Source organism: Pristiophorus japonicus, chromosome 10 (genome assembly GCF_044704955.1).
Source record: "Pristiophorus japonicus isolate sPriJap1 chromosome 10, sPriJap1.hap1, whole genome shotgun sequence".
Taxonomy (NCBI): Eukaryota; Metazoa; Chordata; class Chondrichthyes; family Pristiophoridae; genus Pristiophorus; species Pristiophorus japonicus.
In genome coordinates, this window is record NC_091986.1 from 93962563 (window position 1) to 93979912 (window position 17350).

At 46.5% G+C, this 17350-nt stretch overlaps 1 protein-coding gene across 2 annotated transcripts in view; it reads right to left on the bottom strand.

The window, feature by feature from the left end:
* Positions 1 to 17350, bottom strand: part of yap1 (Yes1 associated transcriptional regulator) — a 204159-nt gene that overhangs the window by 16180 nt on the left and 170629 nt on the right. For both annotated transcript variants that reach the window (XM_070891905.1, XM_070891904.1), the window contains one exon: positions 5017 to 5147. In XM_070891905.1, coding sequence (XP_070748006.1) covers positions 5017 to 5147 — 131 coding nt within the window. The remainder of the gene's footprint in view (positions 1 to 5016; positions 5148 to 17350) is intronic.

Genomic DNA, 17350 nt, shown 5'->3' on the forward strand with positions numbered 1-17350 from the left:
GAAAGAGGGAGGAAAGAGGAGGAGGGGGAGGAAAGAGGGAGGAAAGAGGAGGAGGGGGGAGGAAAGAGGAGGAGGGGGGAGGAAAGAGGAGGAGGGGGGAGGAAAGAGGAGGAGGGGGGGAGGAAAGAGGAGGAGGGGGGCGGAAAGAGGAGGAGGGGGCGGAGGAAAGAGGAGGAGGGGGCGGAGGAAAGAGGAGGGGGAGGGGGAGAGAGGAGGAGGGGGAGAGAGGGGGGGGAAAGAGAGGGGAGGGGAGAGGAGTGGGGGGGGGGGGAGAGCCGGACCTGAACTGGGGGGGGGGCGCGAGGGAGGGAGGGAGGGAGGGAGGGAGGAAGGAAGGGAGGAAGGAAGGGAGGGAGGGAGAGAGAGAGAAAATCGGAGCAGGACGTGAAGTTGAAGAGGAGGGAGGCCAGAGTCCAATCTTCGCCGCCTCAGTGAGCTAGGGCTAGGGGCTGCGTGCTTTGGACCCCTCCCACACAGTCTCGGGGGCGAGGAGCTACTGCACATGTGCACACACTCTAGCGCGCATGTGCAGAGGTCCCGGCACGGTTTTCAGCGCCGGGACCTAGCTCCGCCCCGACCCCTTGTGCTGCGCCGCACCGAGCACGAAGACCTCCTGAAGAACTCGCAGAATCACAAGGTAAGTTTTCAGCGCCCTTTTTCTTCCAGAAAGTCGGCGCACCTTATCGAGATGCCGTTTTTCCACAGGACGGACACTTGGGCCCTAAACTGCAAGACTGCTTGTCCGACATCCAGTACTGGATGAGCACAAATCTTCTCCAATTAAATACTGGGAAGACCGAAGCCATCGTCTTTGGTCCCCGCCACAAACTGTGTTCCCTTGCCACTGACTCCATCCCTCTCCCTAACATCTGAGGCTAAACCAGACTGTTCACATCCTAGGTGTCATATTTGACCCTGAAATGAGCTTCCGGCCATAGAGCCACGGCATAACTAAAACCGCCTATTTCCATCTCCGTAACATTGCCCGCCTCCGCCCCTGCCTCAGCTCATCTGCTGCTGAAACCATCCATGCCTTTGTTATCTCTAGACTTGACTATTCCAACTTACTCCTGGCTGGCCTCCCACATTCTACCCTTCGTAAACTTGGTCATCCAAAACTTGGTAGCCCATGTCCTTACTCGCACCAAGTCCCGATCACCCATCATCTCTGTGCTCGCTGACCTACAATGGCTCCCGGATAAGTAATGCCTCGATTTCAAAATTCTCATCCTGGTTTACAAATCCTTCCATGGCCTCGCCCCTCCCTATCTTTGTATTCTCTTTCAGTCTCACAACCCTATGAGATGTCTGTGCTCCTCAAATTCTGCCCTCTTGAGCATCCCTGATTATAACTGCTTAACCATCGGTGGCTGTGCCTTCAACTGCCTGGGCCCTAAACTCGGAACTCCTTCCCTAAACCTCGCCGCCTCTCTTTTCTCCTTTAAGACGCTCCTTAAAACCTCTCTCTTTGACCCTTTGGTCATCTGCCGTAATTTCTTCTTGTGTGGCTTGATGTCAAATTTATTTGTTTTGTCTTATAACACTGCTGTGAAGTGCCTTGGGATGTTTTACTATGTTAAAGGTGCTATATAAATAAAAGTTGTTGCCACTTAGCAGCCCAAGCCGGAATGTCGTCCAGGTCTTGCTGTATGTGGGCATGGATTGTTCCATTATCTGAGGAGTTGCGAATGGCGCTGAATGGGCAATCAGCGAACATCCCTACCTCTGACCTTATGATGGAGGGAAGGTCATTGATGAAGCAGCTGAAGATGGTTGGGCCTAGGACACTGTCCTGAGGAACTCCTGCAGCGATGCCCTGGGGCTTGATTAATCTCCAAGCACCACAACCATCTTCCTTTATGTTAGGTCTGACTCCAGTCAGTGGAGACTTTTCCCCGATTCCCATTGATGTCAGTTTTACTAGGGCTCCTTGATGCCACTCAGTCAAATGTTGCCTTGATGTTAAGTGCAGTCACTCTCACCTCACCTCTGGAATTCAGCTCTTTTGTCCATGTTTGGACCAAGGCTGTAATGAGGTCTGGAGCCGAGTGGATCAGGCGGAACCCAAACTCGGCATCGGTGAGCAGTTATTGGTGAGTAAGTGCCACTTGATAGCTCTATTGATGACACCTTCCATCACTTTGCTGATGATTGAAAGTAGACTGATGGGGCGATAATTGGCCGGATTGGATTTGTCCTGCTTTTTGTAGACAGGACATATCTGGGCAGTTTTCCACTTTGTCGGATAGATGCTAGTGTTGTATTACTGGAACAGCTTGGCTAGAGGCACGGCTAGTTCTGGAGCATAAGTCTTCAGCACAACAGCCGGGATGTTGTCAGGGCCCATAGCCTTTACTATATCCAGTATGCTCAGCTGTGTCTTGATATCACATGGAGTGAATCGAATTGGCTGAAGACTGGCTTCTGTAATGGTGGGGACCTCAGAAGGAGGCCAATATGGATCATGCACTTGCACTTCTGGCTGAAGATAGTTGTAAACGCTTCAGCCTTGCCTTTTGCACTCGTGCTGGGCTCCACCTTAATTAAGGATGGGGATATTCATGGAGCCTTCTCCTCCCGTTAGTTGTTCAATTGTCCAACACCATTCACGACTGGATGTGGCAGGACTACAGAGCTTCAATCTGATCTGTTGGTTATGGGATCGCGTAGGCTTGTCTATATAGCATGCTGCTTCTGCTGTTTAGCATGCATGTAGTCCTGTGTTGCAGCTTCCCCAGGTTAGCACCTCATTTTTAGGTACGCCTGGAGCTGCTCCTGGCATGCTCTTCCGCACTCTTTGGTCCCCTGGCTTAATGGTAATGGTAGAGTGAGGGAGATGTTGGGCCATGAGGTTACAATTCTGCTGCTGCTGATGGCCCACATCGCCTCATGGATGCCCAGTTTTGAGCTGCTAGATCTGTTCTGAATCTCTCCCATTTAGCACGGTGGTAGTGCTACACGACACGGCAGATGGTGTCCTCTGTGTGAAGATGGGACTTTGTCTCCACAATGACTTTGCGGTGGTCGCTGCTACCATTGCGGTCATGAATAGATACATCTACGACAGGTAGGTTGGTGAGGACGAGGCCAAATAGGTTTTTTCCCTCATTTTGGTACTCTCATCACCTGCTGCAGGAGGCCCATGTCCTTCAGGATTCGGCCAGCTCAGTCAGTAGTGGTGCTACAGAGCCACTCTTGATGAATATTGAAGTCCCCCACCCAGAGTACATTCTGTGCCTTGCTACTCTGTTTTTTCCAAGTGGTGTTCAACATGGAGGAGTACTGATTCATCAGCTGAGGAAGGGCAGTAGATGGTAATCAGCAGGAAGTTTCCTTGCCCATGCTTAACCTGAAGCCATGAGACTTCATGGGGCCCAGAGTCAATGTTGAAGACTCTCAAGGCCACTCCCTCCTGACTGTATACCACTGTGCCGTCACCCCTGGCGGGCCTGTCCTGCTGATGGGACAGCACATACCCAGGGATGGTAATGGAGGAGTCTGGGACATTGGCTGAAAGGTATGATTCTGTGAGTATGAGTATGTGAGGCTGTTGACTGACTAGTCTGTGGGATGGTTCTCCCAATTTTAGCACATGTCCCCAGATGTTGGTGAGGACTTTGCAGGATCGACTGGGCTGGGTGTGCCGTTGTCATGTCCGTAGCCGGTGCTGAGGTCAATGCTGGATGGTTCTTTTTATTATTTTTCGTAGTAGTTGTGTACAACTGAGCGGTTTGCTAGGCCATTTCAGAGGGCAGTTAAGAGTCAACCACATTGCTGTGGGTCTGGAGTCACATATAGGCCAGACCAGGTAAGGACGGCAGATTTATTTCCCGAAAGAACATTAGTGAACCAGATGGGTTTTTAATGACATGGTCACCATTACTGATACTAGCTTTTTTCAAATTCCCGATTTATTTAATTAACTGCATTTAAATTCCTCAGCTTCTGTGGTGGGATTTGAACTCGTGTCTGGATCATTAGTCCAGACCTCTAGAGCACTATACTATTGCTCCCGCTAAGTCAAAGCTGTGCATTGATTAAATATTCTATTGTGCTTAATGAATCTATATTTTTTCTCTTCCTCTTAGCCTGTTCATCTAAATTATGACAAAGACTGGAGCAGCCCCTCTATATTAGATGTGTGCACACAGATCGAGCATATAGAAACATCTAAACAGCGGCGCTGTACAGCCACCAACAAGGAAGTATGTTATATAGTATGGAAGGAGCACTTAACTACTGATGGTTTTTAATGTAACTGTCAAGTCTATCAATTTGGCTTAAAAATTAAATATATCTCACTCTTAAAACTAAAGTACACTCCATACATTTCAAATGGACCTGTAATTAGTCTCATACTTTGGACCATAACTGTTACACCATTCTGGTTTATGTTCCTTACATTTCAATCAGTTCCTGCATGAGCCTTACTTCACAAATAGGTTCAATGCCCTTTTATGTTCTGATGGAAAAGGCTCAGCAATTGTGTGGTTTTGATTGAACTGAATTTCCCCCCCCCATTTATACCGTGTGCAGTTTCCCCAAAAGTGACTTTAATACTACTCTAACAAACCTCAAGCATATGCAGTTCGTGGACATTGCATGTGATATCAGTGGAAGGTCTATACAGACCTGCAATGTCGATTGTCTACCCTGCACCAGAGTCCAGAATGGCAGACTTTACTTTTCTGCTGCCTGTAAGCACTGTTGACAGTTACTACCAGTGAAACTTTCAGTCAGAGGCAAGGAGTCTCATTCTCTGAGGATGTAATTGCCTCAAACCTCAAGAGCACTGCATTTTAAAATGATTTTTGAACAGGGTCATCACCGACAGCCACAACAGATTTTAGACTGAGTACCAATATTCTCTTTCATTATTTTTTGGATGTGCGGCCCATTCAAATTTCCACGCATGTGCAGTTTTTCCCCCATTGTGAAATTTGCAAGTGGGCTGCGCGGGACCTCCAGAGAGCTGCACGCATGCGCAGCTTAATGTGAACACTGCTGAGTACCTACCTATTAAGGAATGGATCTGAACTGTTAGTTGTCATCGTCCTTACATCTTGGGACATTGCAGATGATGAAACTGGATTCTGAGGGGTGCCATCTTGTTCTATGGTTGGCAGTTGACTGCGCAAGGCCATTTCCTGTGAACAGTATGCAAAAAGAGTGAAGCACAAGACCACAGGAAAGTCTTTAATAATAAATGTAGTAACAGCTCATTCATGGCTTTTCTCGAGAATGTACTATGCTACAACTCAATCTTATCCTATTTTTAATGAAAGGACAATAATCAATTGGTAATAGTTTTAGCGCTAAAACTGGTAAACTCAAGTAATGTCAAAGTTGGCATAAAGCAGATCCAGCATGATACACTTGGTACAGGAAGCATTTCCTTCTCTCTCCATAGTGACAGGCAGCATCAATGTAAAGTGTACATTCAGTTGCCTGCATCATGTATAAAGGGCTGACTGCAGTTCCATGGGAGAAAAGGCACTGAGGATGCAGTTAATGATGCGCATCAGTTCCTTTTAGCACTCTACTCTATGAAGTTAATTGCATTTAAAGTATTGTCTACTTGTTCCTTCCAAAGTTGTTTTGCTGAATAAACCTGATGAATCTTAATTAGAAAAATTAAGTTTAAAGTTTCAACCCAAAAAAGCATGCATTTACTTACAGCTAATGCCACATTGATTTGTTGATCTAAACTAAATAGGGGCTGGGGAGAGCAAAGATCAGAAGGCCTACTGATGATTCACATTTTCTTGCATTTTTCTGTGATTTTCTCCCAATACTCCTCTCCTTAAGGCTGCAACTTATGATTGTCTTGTGTACAGCTGACCTCGCTCCGTAGCATCAAAGATAATGAGGGGTTTCTGGGCCATATTCTCCAGGATATGGCCACTCAGAGGCAGTATAGGTCAGTTCAGGACATATAGTTAATGTAGAAAGAGCAAACTAAGAGACCATTCGCAGGGGTAGCTGAAGACGACTTGACACACAGGTGGCGAAGAATCCAAGCTATGGGAAACTGTCCAATAAGGACATAATGTTGGATAATGATGAGGTGGATAGTGACAGCTACTCAGAGGGGTGGTCCCGAGCAATATTACAACACCATGGATAAAGGGACTACTCAAGGGGCTGAAAGGTAAACTATATAGAGTGGTAGTAATGAGGAATTCTACAGTCAGACATATAGGGCTAGACTTCCACTTAGCTGGCTATCGCCCAATAAATGGGCGATGTTCCAGCTTTCAGGATTGCTGGAAGATTGCCCATTTTTCTGATCACTTTTGGCTTTTTTTTGGCGATTGCTCAGCGATGTGGAATGGGCCTCAGCGATGTGGAAGGCAAGGCGTTTCTAGCAACAGCCTTTCTGCACATGCGTTTTTTTTTTGCAAAGGTGGTTTCTTGCGATTTGGGAGGTATGGGGTCATCTGGGCATGCACAGAAGGCAAAGGGAGAGAGAGGGAGCGAGCCAAAGTAGGCTGCTCAAATCAGTAAGCAAAAAATGTCCCAACACGAGCAAGAGTCGGTGGAAAGTGGGCAGGATGTGAAGGGGAGAAGGAGGGCAAAGCCCTTCTCCGACGAAGCCAATGAGGCCCTCGTCAACGAGGTCCACAGTTGGTGGGGCCAATTAACCCGGGGTGGGCGTGGGAAACATCCATCCCGGGTCTACAGGAAATTTTGAGGAGAGATCGCAGACGTGGTGTCGGCGTTGCACGAGGCGAGGGGTTCCGACCAGTTCCGCAAGCATTGGAACAGCCTGGTTGCTTCGGCACGAGTAAGTAGTAAATAGATTTTAAATTGTCATGATTCACAGAATATGTAAATCTGCCGGATTGAAATTAAGCTGGGTATTCTGGTGTAGATTCCCTGCTAAGATCTGGACAGGGTTCGGAACCTATGCCCTTTAAGTCTAATTTTGGCACTGTCTCCTTTTGGGTTACGTTGGTGGATGGAGCACAACTGAGCAATGAGGGGTCCGGTCACCTTTACCCAGATTATGTCAGTCTCTCAGACTGCTGTCACTTACACAGTGAGCCAGCCTGGACTGGGGGTAATCTGCCCTGGCTCACTGTTTGCCCTGAGCCACTTTTGGACTTTAACTCCTGTCATTGCCAAGCTCACCAGATTCCCCCCCTCACCCCTCCCCGGTTGGCCCTCATGGAGATTGTAGTCAATATGTTGTGCGTCACGTATTAGATCCTAAACATGATCTTATGAAATATTTTATTTGAATGTAGATGTTGTAAGCATGCATCAATTGTGGATACAAACCGTATTAGCATGTAACGGTGGAACCGGTTATCTTTCCATGATAGCACCTAGGCAATTAGCTTATGCTCTTGTCACTTTTGCAGAGGAAGATATCTAAGAATCACAGTGAGTGGAGGTGCACTGGAGGAGGCCCTGCTCTGCTCGTCCTGCTCAGTGACGTTGAGGAATGTGCGGCAGCATTTGTGGGCACCCAGTTCCTCGGCCACCACCCGTGGTGGTGCAGATCCCTCCCTTGCATCACGTGAGTAATGTGTAAAGCAGTGTTAATTCAAAGTAATGTAACAGCATTTTATTATAATATACGAATGATGTCATGTTATGCATGCAGCTTCTGTGCTACGCTCAGGTTAACAACATAAGAACATAAGAAATAGGAGCAGAAGCAGGCCATCTGGCCCCTCGAGCCTGCTCCGCCATTTAATAAGATCATTGCTGATCTGATGTAGGGCTCAGCTCCACTTCCCTACCCGCTCCCCATAACCCTTCAGTCACTTATCATTCAGAAGTCTGTCTATCGCCGCCTCAAATATAGTCACTGATCCAGCTTCCTCGGCTCTCCTGAGGCAGTGAATTCCACATATTGTAGTAGTGCTGCTCCTCCTACGTATGCCAGCGCAGTGCAAGAATAATGTGCACCCTTCTGTTCTAATAAGCTCAATTGTGTTTTGCAGGTCGCCCAACTCAACAGGCGCAAAGGGTATATAGGTGATCATCACCACGGGTGCCGGGGAGACCACTGAGCCAGAGGAGGAGATGGAAATCACCGAGGAGGATGCTCCTTGCATCCCAGTATCTGTTGTACCTGCGGCCACTTCGTCATCTTCGACAAAAGGAGCAGGCCCAAGCGGCTTGCAGCAGGCGACCCCAAGTCATCCAGTAGTGTCCATGCTGACCTCACGGAAGTGGAGTCAGCAAGGTCGGCACGTGCTGCGATGGGTAGGTCCGAACGAGGACATGGTGGTGCTGTGCAGGGAGAGCGTTGACCTCAGTCGAGAACTCCTTCAGGCATTTGGTGGATTGATTGGGAACATTGTCAGAATGTCCGCTCACATATCGGAGGGTATGGAGTGCATGATTGTGGCAATGAACCAACAGACCACCGCCGTCCATGCCTTGCGGCATGCGATAGTGTCAGGAGACGACACTGCACCCCAAGGTGCCGTCCCACCAACCGCCAGCACAGGTGAGATTCGGGGGAAGAACTTCCTTCTGACTCAGAAGACGTTGCTTCCGAAATGTCTTCTCCTCCTCCTCCTCCTCCTCCAACCCGAGAGGAGGCTGCCACCGTCACCACCCCCACAGCAGCAGGCCTCGAGGTCCCCTGCTGCAAGTCGTCCTGGTCCCGTTACCCGATTACAACGGGGGGCTAAGATACAGGGGGGTATATTAGGATCTGGAGGGAAGAGTGGTCGCAGGTTGGGGGGGGGGGGGGGGAAGGGTGTTATTGTTATTGTATTATAAATTTCTTGTTGGTGACTGTTGGGGGTGGGGGGGGGGGGGGGAGGGAGGGGGGTTAACACAGTAAAAAAAAAGTTACATTATAAAATATTTTATTGCATTTTACAATTGTTGTGCGGTGTCTTCTAATAACACAAGGCAAGGTAAACCACAAGTACAATTGTTGGAAAACAATGGCCAGGCAAAGGTGAAACGTAACGCAACTGCACTGCTGTCTTTTCATAACTGTAATTGTCACCAATGTAAGTTCATGCAAAGCATTCATTTATGAGCTGCTGACACGAGTTTTGCAGCTGCGTAACGCCTATGGGGCTTTTCCAGTCTTGCAGGGCGGTGGGGGGGGGGGAAAAAGAGAGAGAGCAGGGGGGAGGGGGGCATCCTCTTGCCCTCTCTCCTGAGGCGGACCAGTAGCCCCATCTGGCAATTGTTGTCCTCTCCTTATAGTTAGGTTATGCAACATGCAGTACACTACAATGAACTCAGCGACCTGGTCAGGGTGGTATTGTAGGTTGCCTCCCGAGTGGTCCAGACATCTGAAGCGCTGCTTCAGCACTCCAATTGTCTTTGATGATATTGCGAGTAGCTATATGGCTTTCATTGTAGCGCTTCTCGGCTTCCGTCTGGGGATTTCGCATGGGGCGGGGGGGTCATGAGCCAAGCTGGCAAGGCCATATCCTTTATCTCCCAGAATCCAACATGACCTTGTGTCTGACTGTTACAGGTCAGAGACAGTGCTCTCATGCAAGATGTACGCATCATGGATGTTGCCTGGAAAATTAGCATTTACTGCCATGATTATTTGGTTGTGGTCGACAACAAGCTGCACATTCAGGGAGTGGAATCCCTTTCAGTTAAAAAAACACCTCTGCATCCTGTAAAGGTGCTCTCAGGGTGATGTGCGTACAGCCTATTGCTCCCTGCACCTTGGAAAAGTTTGTTATTTGCGAGCAACCCAATGCCCTCTCAGTCTGTGCCGCCCTGGTCATAGGGAAGTTTATGAAGTCGATCCTGTGAGCGTAAATGGCTTCAGTCACCTGTCGAATGGAGCAACGTGTGGCGTGCTTAGAGATACCGCAAATGTCGCCAGCCGAGGCCTGAAAGGAGCCCGATGCGTTGAAGAAAAGTGCCGCATTAACCTTTATCTCAATGGCCAGTGTGGTCCTGATGGTGCTGTAGGCTGCAATCTCCCTTGATGAGCTGGCATATCTCAGCGATGACCTCCTAAGGCACGTGTTATTGAACAAGTTCAGGTATGATCGCTTTTCCCTGTAAGTGTGTCGGCGTAAGTCTCCTCCTCCACAGCAGTCTGCCATCTCTTTGATTGGGCACATAATGCTCTTCAATATACCATCTCCCATCTTCAATCTGCAGTATGTGATTATTGATCAATACTGGTAGAGAGATTACCAACCCCATCACTATAAATCACTTTAAGTGCCCTTAAATTTGGCCTCAACACTTAAATGTGATTAGAAGATTGCTAAAAGTCAATAAGGCCCTTAAAATCACTCACAAATTAAATCTCATGAGTTCCAAGTTGGAGCAGCCTCTTTCAGTTCCTCCGACGTTCAAAATGGCATCTGTAGTGCCGAGTTCTGCTGAGTAGTGCCAGTGGGGACCAACTTTTCTCGGCGAGCAATCAGCCCAGTGATGCGTGGGCAATGTGGCGAACGTTGCGGTGGGCGATGTTTCAGCCCAACTTTCCACTTTTAAGCTAAAATGGTCGCTAGCCTGCCTATTTGGACGATAGATGGGCAATAGCCCAGCGATCATCACTGGAAAGTCTAGCCCCATAGACAGCCATTTTTGCAGTTATGACTGGGAATCCTGAATGGCATGTTATTTCTCTGGTGCCAGGGTGAAGGGACTTCATGCAAATAGTGGGAAACTTCTGGAAAAGGAGGAAGAGCAACCTAATGGCCTGGTCCATGTGGGAACCAATGATAATAGATATAATTATTTTTTCGTACTGCTCAACTCCTTAAACATAAGACTTCAAAGGGTAGTGATCTCTGGAGTGCTTCCTGTGCCACATGCTGAACAGGTTAAGAATTGGAAAATGACGATGAAGATGGTGTTTACTTTCTTGGGGCACTGGAACAAGGGAAAATTTTCTGAAGAAAGGGCCATCACCTGAACTGAGAGGATAAAGAGAGAACTGGGGGAAGAATTTAAACTTGTATGGCAGCAAGGGTAGAGAAATCCTGGGTTTGAGACAAGAGACAGAGCAGGATTAATAAAGATGTTGGAATAGAGGCAGAAGAATTGGCTGAAATAAAGTGATAAAATACCATCAAGAGGAGAATGGAAAAGAAATAGGCTATGAAGTATGAAAGCTGGAGAAATGGTACAGAAGGGAAGACTTAAGTTTTGTGGGGCATTCGAATCAGTTCTGGGGCAGGAGCGATATGTACTGGTGGAAGGGTTCCACCCCAACTGAGCTAATGTCCTCGCGAGAAGGTAAATTAGTGCTGTGGGGGAGGGATTAAACTAATTTGGCAAGGAGATAGGCACCAGGAAGAAACAGCAGCGAGGAGAAACAAGGTACATCAGTGTATTGGGAGAGACAAATAGTGCTTGAGTAAAAGAGAGAGATCAGAGGAGGAGGGAGGGTTGGTGGCAAGGTTGTCAAAATTGTTTTGGAGTGCGTGCGTGGAAATGCACACAGCGTAAGTAAGGTTGGTGAGCTGTAGGCACAAGTCGCCATATAGGACTATAATACAGTGGCAATAACAAGAGTCCTGGCTCAAAGAAGGGGAAGATTCAGAACTTAATATTCTTGGCTACCAGGTCTTCAGGAATGAAAGGAAAGGGGAATAAAAGTGTGAGGGGCAAGGGTGGTTGACAGTATTGATCGAAGAAACTATTATAGCACTGGAGAGGGATGATGTATGCAAGTGGAAAAATAATCTGTGGTCGTTGGAGGTCAATCATCACAGGCCCAGGACATCACTGCATCCTCGGGGCAGTGTCCTAGACCCAACCATCTTCAGCTGCTTCATCAATGACCTTCCCTCAAGTCAGAAGTGGGGGTGTTTGCTGATGACGGCACAGTGTTGAGTGCCATTCACAACATCTCAGATAATGGAGCAGTCCATGCTCGCATGCAGCAAGACATGGACGACATTCAGGCTTGAGCTGATAAGTGGCAACGAACATTCACGCCACACAAGTGCTCGATAATGATCATCTCCAACAAGCGAGGATCTAAGCACCACTCATTGATATTCAACGGCATTACCATCACCGAATCCCCTACCATCAACATCCTGGGGGTCACCATTGACCAGAAACTTAACTGGACCAGCCACATAAATACTATGGCAACAAGAGCAGGTCAGAGGCTGGGTATTCTGTGGCGAGCGTCTCACCTCCTGACTCCCCAAAGCCTTTCCACCATCTACAAGGCACAAGTCAGGAGTGTGATGGAATACTCTCCACTTGCCTGGATGAGTGCTGCTCCAACAACACAAGAAGCTCGACACCATCCAAGACAAAGCTTGATTGGCACCCCATCCACCACCTTGAGCATGCACTCCCACCAGCATCGAAGTACCGTGGCTGCAGTGTGTACTATCTACAAGATGCACTGCAGCAACTCGCCAAGGCTTCTTCAGCAGCACCTCTCAAACCCGCAACCTCTTCCTGCTAGAAGGACAAGGGCAGCAGGAGCACTGGAACACTACCACCGCCATGTTCCCCTCCAAGTCACACACCATCCTGACTTGGAAGTATATATCGTCATTCTTTCATTGTCGCTGGGTCAAAATCCTGGAACTCCCTCCCTAACTAACAGCATTGTGGGAGTACCTTCACCACACGGACTGCAGCTGTTCAAGGCAGCAGCTCACCATCATCTTCTCAAGTGCAATTAAGGATGGGCAATAAATTCTGGCCATGCCAGCAACGCCCACATCCCATGATCGAATTAAAAAAAATGAAGGAACAGAGTGGCTATTACACTACTGGATGTATACTATAGGCCGCCAAATAAATGGAAGGCGATAAAGGAGCATATTTGCAAGCAAATTATAGAATAAAAAATCAAGAACTATAGAGTAGTGATAATGGGGGACTTCAATTATCTTAATATAGACTGGGATAGTATCAGAGTTAAGGGCAAAGTGTGAGGGATTCCTGAAATGTGTACAAGTAAACTTCCTTGATCATTGCGTTTCCAGCCCAAAGAGGAAGAAAGCAGTACTGGATCTAGTTCTGGGGAATGAATTGGGCCAACTGGGGTACCTCTCTGTGGAAGAGCATTTGGGGAACAGTGATTATATCAGGTTTAGAATTGTTATTAAAAAAGGACAAGGAACAATCAAGCGTATAAATACTTAACTAGAGGAAGGCTAACTTCAGTGAGTTGAAAAAGGATTGGGCCTAAGTGGGTTGGAATCAAAAGTTGGTAGACAAAACAGTCATTGAACTGATTCAGGTACAGAGTAAACACATTCCCACAAGGGGGAAAAGGAAGGGCATCCAAAGCTAGGACTTCTTGGATGATTACAGATATAGAAAGTAGAGAGAGATTTAAAAAAAAAGGAATGAGCTGCAAAAAAGCTAAGTTAAAATTTATTTTAAAATTATTTTTCAGCAATTTAGGAGGCAAGGGTGTTGTGAATTTTTTTTTGCAATTCCTCCCCCCTCTCCACTCCCCCCCCACCTCACAATCCCCCTCCCTCCCAAGGCCTCTCTTGCAGCACTACCGCTCCCAGACTAAAGTTGCCAAAACTTGCGGTTTGCACCGCAAATCGTCGTGCAATGCCTATTTTACCGATGCGCCCAGACATAAAGGCCGAAAGTTAGACCTATAAGTGGTAGCGCAGCAAAAACGGTAATTTTGGCGTAAAATTACCCTTTTCGTAACCAAAAATCTAGCTCTCGATAGTAAAACGGTGGGACCAATTAGGGACCTAAAAAGGAAATATTCCTGTGGAGGCAGAGGGCAATGCAGAGCTACTAAAGGAGTACTTTGCATCTGTCTTCACTAGAGAGGAGGATGCTGCCAATGTAGCAGTAAAGGAGGAGGCAGTAGAAAAATTGGATAGGATAAAAATAAAGAGGTATTTAAAAAGTCAACAGTCGAAATGTCACTCTGTTTGGATGTATCCTAGCTTACAGAGTGAATCAAGGGTAGAAATTGCAGAGGCTTTGGACACAATCTTCCAATCCTCTTTGGATATGGGGATAGTGCCAGAGGACTGGAGGATTACAAATCCTTACCAGTCTTTTTCACATCTCTGTTTAAAAAGAGGAGATATAAACCAGGCAACTACCGACCAGTCAACCTAACGTCAGCGGTGGAGAAACGGAGAAATAATCTGGGACAAAATTAATTGGCATTGGGCCAATAAATTAAAGTCAGCACAGATTTGTTTGACTAACTTTATCGAGTTCTTTGATGAATACATAAGAACATAATAGGAGTAGAAGTAGGCCATTTGGCCCCTCGAGCCTGCATTCAATAAGATCATGGCTGATCTGATCCAGGCCTGAACTCCACTTCCCCACCCATTCGTCATAAACCTCGACTCCCTTACGGGTCAAAAATCTGTTTATCTCCACCTTAAATTAATTCAATGGCCCAGCCATCACAGCTCTCTGCGGTAGCGAATTTCAAAGAGTCACAACCCTCAGCGTGGAAATTCCTCCTCATTTCCATTTTAAATGCGTGACCTCTTATTCTCATTCCTCCACAAGGGGAAATATCCTCTCTACCCTGTCAAGTCCCCTCAGAATCTTATACATTTCAATAAGGTCACCTCTCGGTCTTCTAAACTCCAAGGAGTATAGGCACAACCTACTCAGCCTTTCTTCATAGAACAACCCTTTCATCTCAGGAATCAACCTCATGAGCCTTCTCTGAACAGCCTCCAATGCAAGTATATCCTTCCTTAAATGAGACCAAAACTGTATGCAGTACTCCAGGTGTAGTCTTACCAATGCCCTGCTACAGTTGTAGCAGGACGTCCCTACTTTTATACTCCACCCCCCTTACAATAAAGGCCAACATTCCATTTGCCTTCCTAATTACTTGCTGCACCTGCATTCTAACTTTGTGTTTCATGCACAAGGACCTCCAGATCCCTCTGTACTGCAGCATTTTGTAATCTCTCTCCATTTAAATAATAATTTGCTGTTTTATTTTTCCTACCTCACATTTTCCCACATGATATTCCATCTGCAAAATTTTCGCCCGCTTAGCCTATCTATATCCCTTTGCAGATTCTTTGCGTCCTCCTCACATCTTGCTTTTCTACCTATCTTTGTATCAGCAAATTTGGCTACATTACATTCGGTCCCTTCATCCAAGTCATTAATATAAATTGTAAATAGTTGAGGCCCAGCACTGATCCATGTGACAACCCACTAGTTACAGTTTGCCAACCTGAAAATGACCCATTTATCTGTTTTCTGTTAGTTTGCCAATCCTCTATCCACGCTAATATATTACCCCCAATCCCGTGAGCTCTTATCTTGTGCAGTAACCTTTTATGTGGCACCATATCAAATGTTTTCTGGAAATCCAAATACACCACATCTACTGGTTCCCCTGTATCCACCTTGCTCATTACATCCTCAAAGAACTCCAGCAAATTTGTCAGACATGATTTCCCTTTCTTAAAACCATGCTGACTCTGCTTGACTGCATGATGATATTCTACATGTCCTGCTACTACTTCCTTAATGATGGACTCCAGCATTTTCCCAATGACAGATGTTAGGCTAACTGGTCTATAGTATGCTACTTTCTGTCTCCCTCCTTTCTTAAATAGGGGTGTTACATTTGGAGTTTTCCAGTCCGCTGGGACCACTCCAGAATCCAGGGAATTTTGGTAGATTACAACCAATGCATCCACTATCTCTGCAGCCACCTCTTGTAAAACCCTAGGACGCAGGTCATCAGGTCCAGGGGACTAGTCCCATTAGTTTGCCTAGTACTTTTTCTCTCGTGATAATTTTAAGTTCCCCGCCCCCCAATAGCCCCTTGATTTATCAATTGTTGGGATGCTTTTAGTAAAGACTGAAAGTATTTGTTCAACGTCTCTACCATTTCCCATTATTAATTCCCCAGTTTCATCCTCTAAGGGACCAACGTTTACTTTAGCTGCTCGCTTCCTTTTTATATACCTGTAGAAGCTCTTACTGTCTGTTTATATTTCTTGCTAGTTTACTCTCATAAGCTATCTTCTCTGTTAATTTTTTGAGTCATCCTTTGCTGGTTTCTAAAAATTTCACAATCCTCTAGCCTTCCACTGTTCTTCGCAATATTATATGCCTTTGTTTTCAATTTGATACCATCCTTTACTTCCTTAGTTAGCCACGGATTTTTTTTCACTTACTGGAATATATCTTTGCTGAGAGTTATGAAATATATCTTTAAATGCTTGCCACTGCTTTTCTACAGTCCACTTTAACCAACTCTGCCTTCATACCTTTGTAATTACCTTTATTTAAGTTCAGGATACTAGTTTGAAACCGAGCTTTCGCACCCTCAAATTGAATTTGAAATTCTACCATGCTATGGTCACTCTCCCCAAGAGGATCCTTCACTGCGAGATTAATTAATCTAGACTCATTACACATTACCAGATCTAAAATAGTCTGTTCCCTGGTTGGTTCCACAACAGTGTTCCAAGAAACCATCCCTCACCTCAGAGTCTATGAACTCTTCCTCAAGGCTACCTTTACCAATTTGATTTGTCCAATCAATAAGAAGATTAAAATCGCCCATGATTATTGCCTTATCTTTCTTACAAACCTCTATTATTTCTTGATTTATACTCTGTCCTACAGTGTGGCTACTGTCAGGAGGCCTGTAGATCATTCCTGTTAAGTATGAAGAAAGAGTCAGACTGAACACTGTGATCTCAAAGTAAAGTGTGACCGTAGTCTTTTATTGCAGGTCGCTAGGGTGCGTCTCCAACCTGTGAGGCCTCTTTAAATACCTGTGCTCCCAAGAGATTGTGGGATCCCTTGGGACTCCAGGGGATGAGCCCTCTTTACAATGCGAGTCGATCTGGGCCCCTTCTTGCCCTGGTTGATCGTCTCGGTGTGAAAACTGGTATTGTTGAATCATTTGTTGGGCCTCGCTTGGCTGCTGTGCAGCTGGCCTTGCTGGGCTGACTGGTATGTTGGGTTCTGCTGGGCTGCTGTGGATGATGGGTTCTGTTTCGTGGTCAACCGTGGGCTGGTTGCCATTGGTGTGTGTGTTGGGGGGATCAAAAAAGGTAGAGTTCAAGGTGGGTTGCTCAGGATAGTCCGTAAATCTGAGTTTGATTTGGTCCAAGTGTTTCCGGTGAATAAGTCCATTTGAAAATTTGACCCGAAACACCATGTTCCCCTCTTTGGCCACGACAGTGCCGGGAAGCCACTTGGGACCTTTTCCATAATTCAATACAAATACAGGATCATTGATTTTAATCTCGCGTGACACATTTGCACGATCATGATATACACTTTGTTGAAGCCGCCTGCTCTACCTGTTCATGTAGATCAGGGTGAACTAACGAGAGCCTAGTCTTGTGCCCTTTTCATGAGCAGTTCAGCAGGTGGGATCCCAGTGAGCAAGTGGGGTCTCGTGTGGTAGCCAAGCAGGACTTGG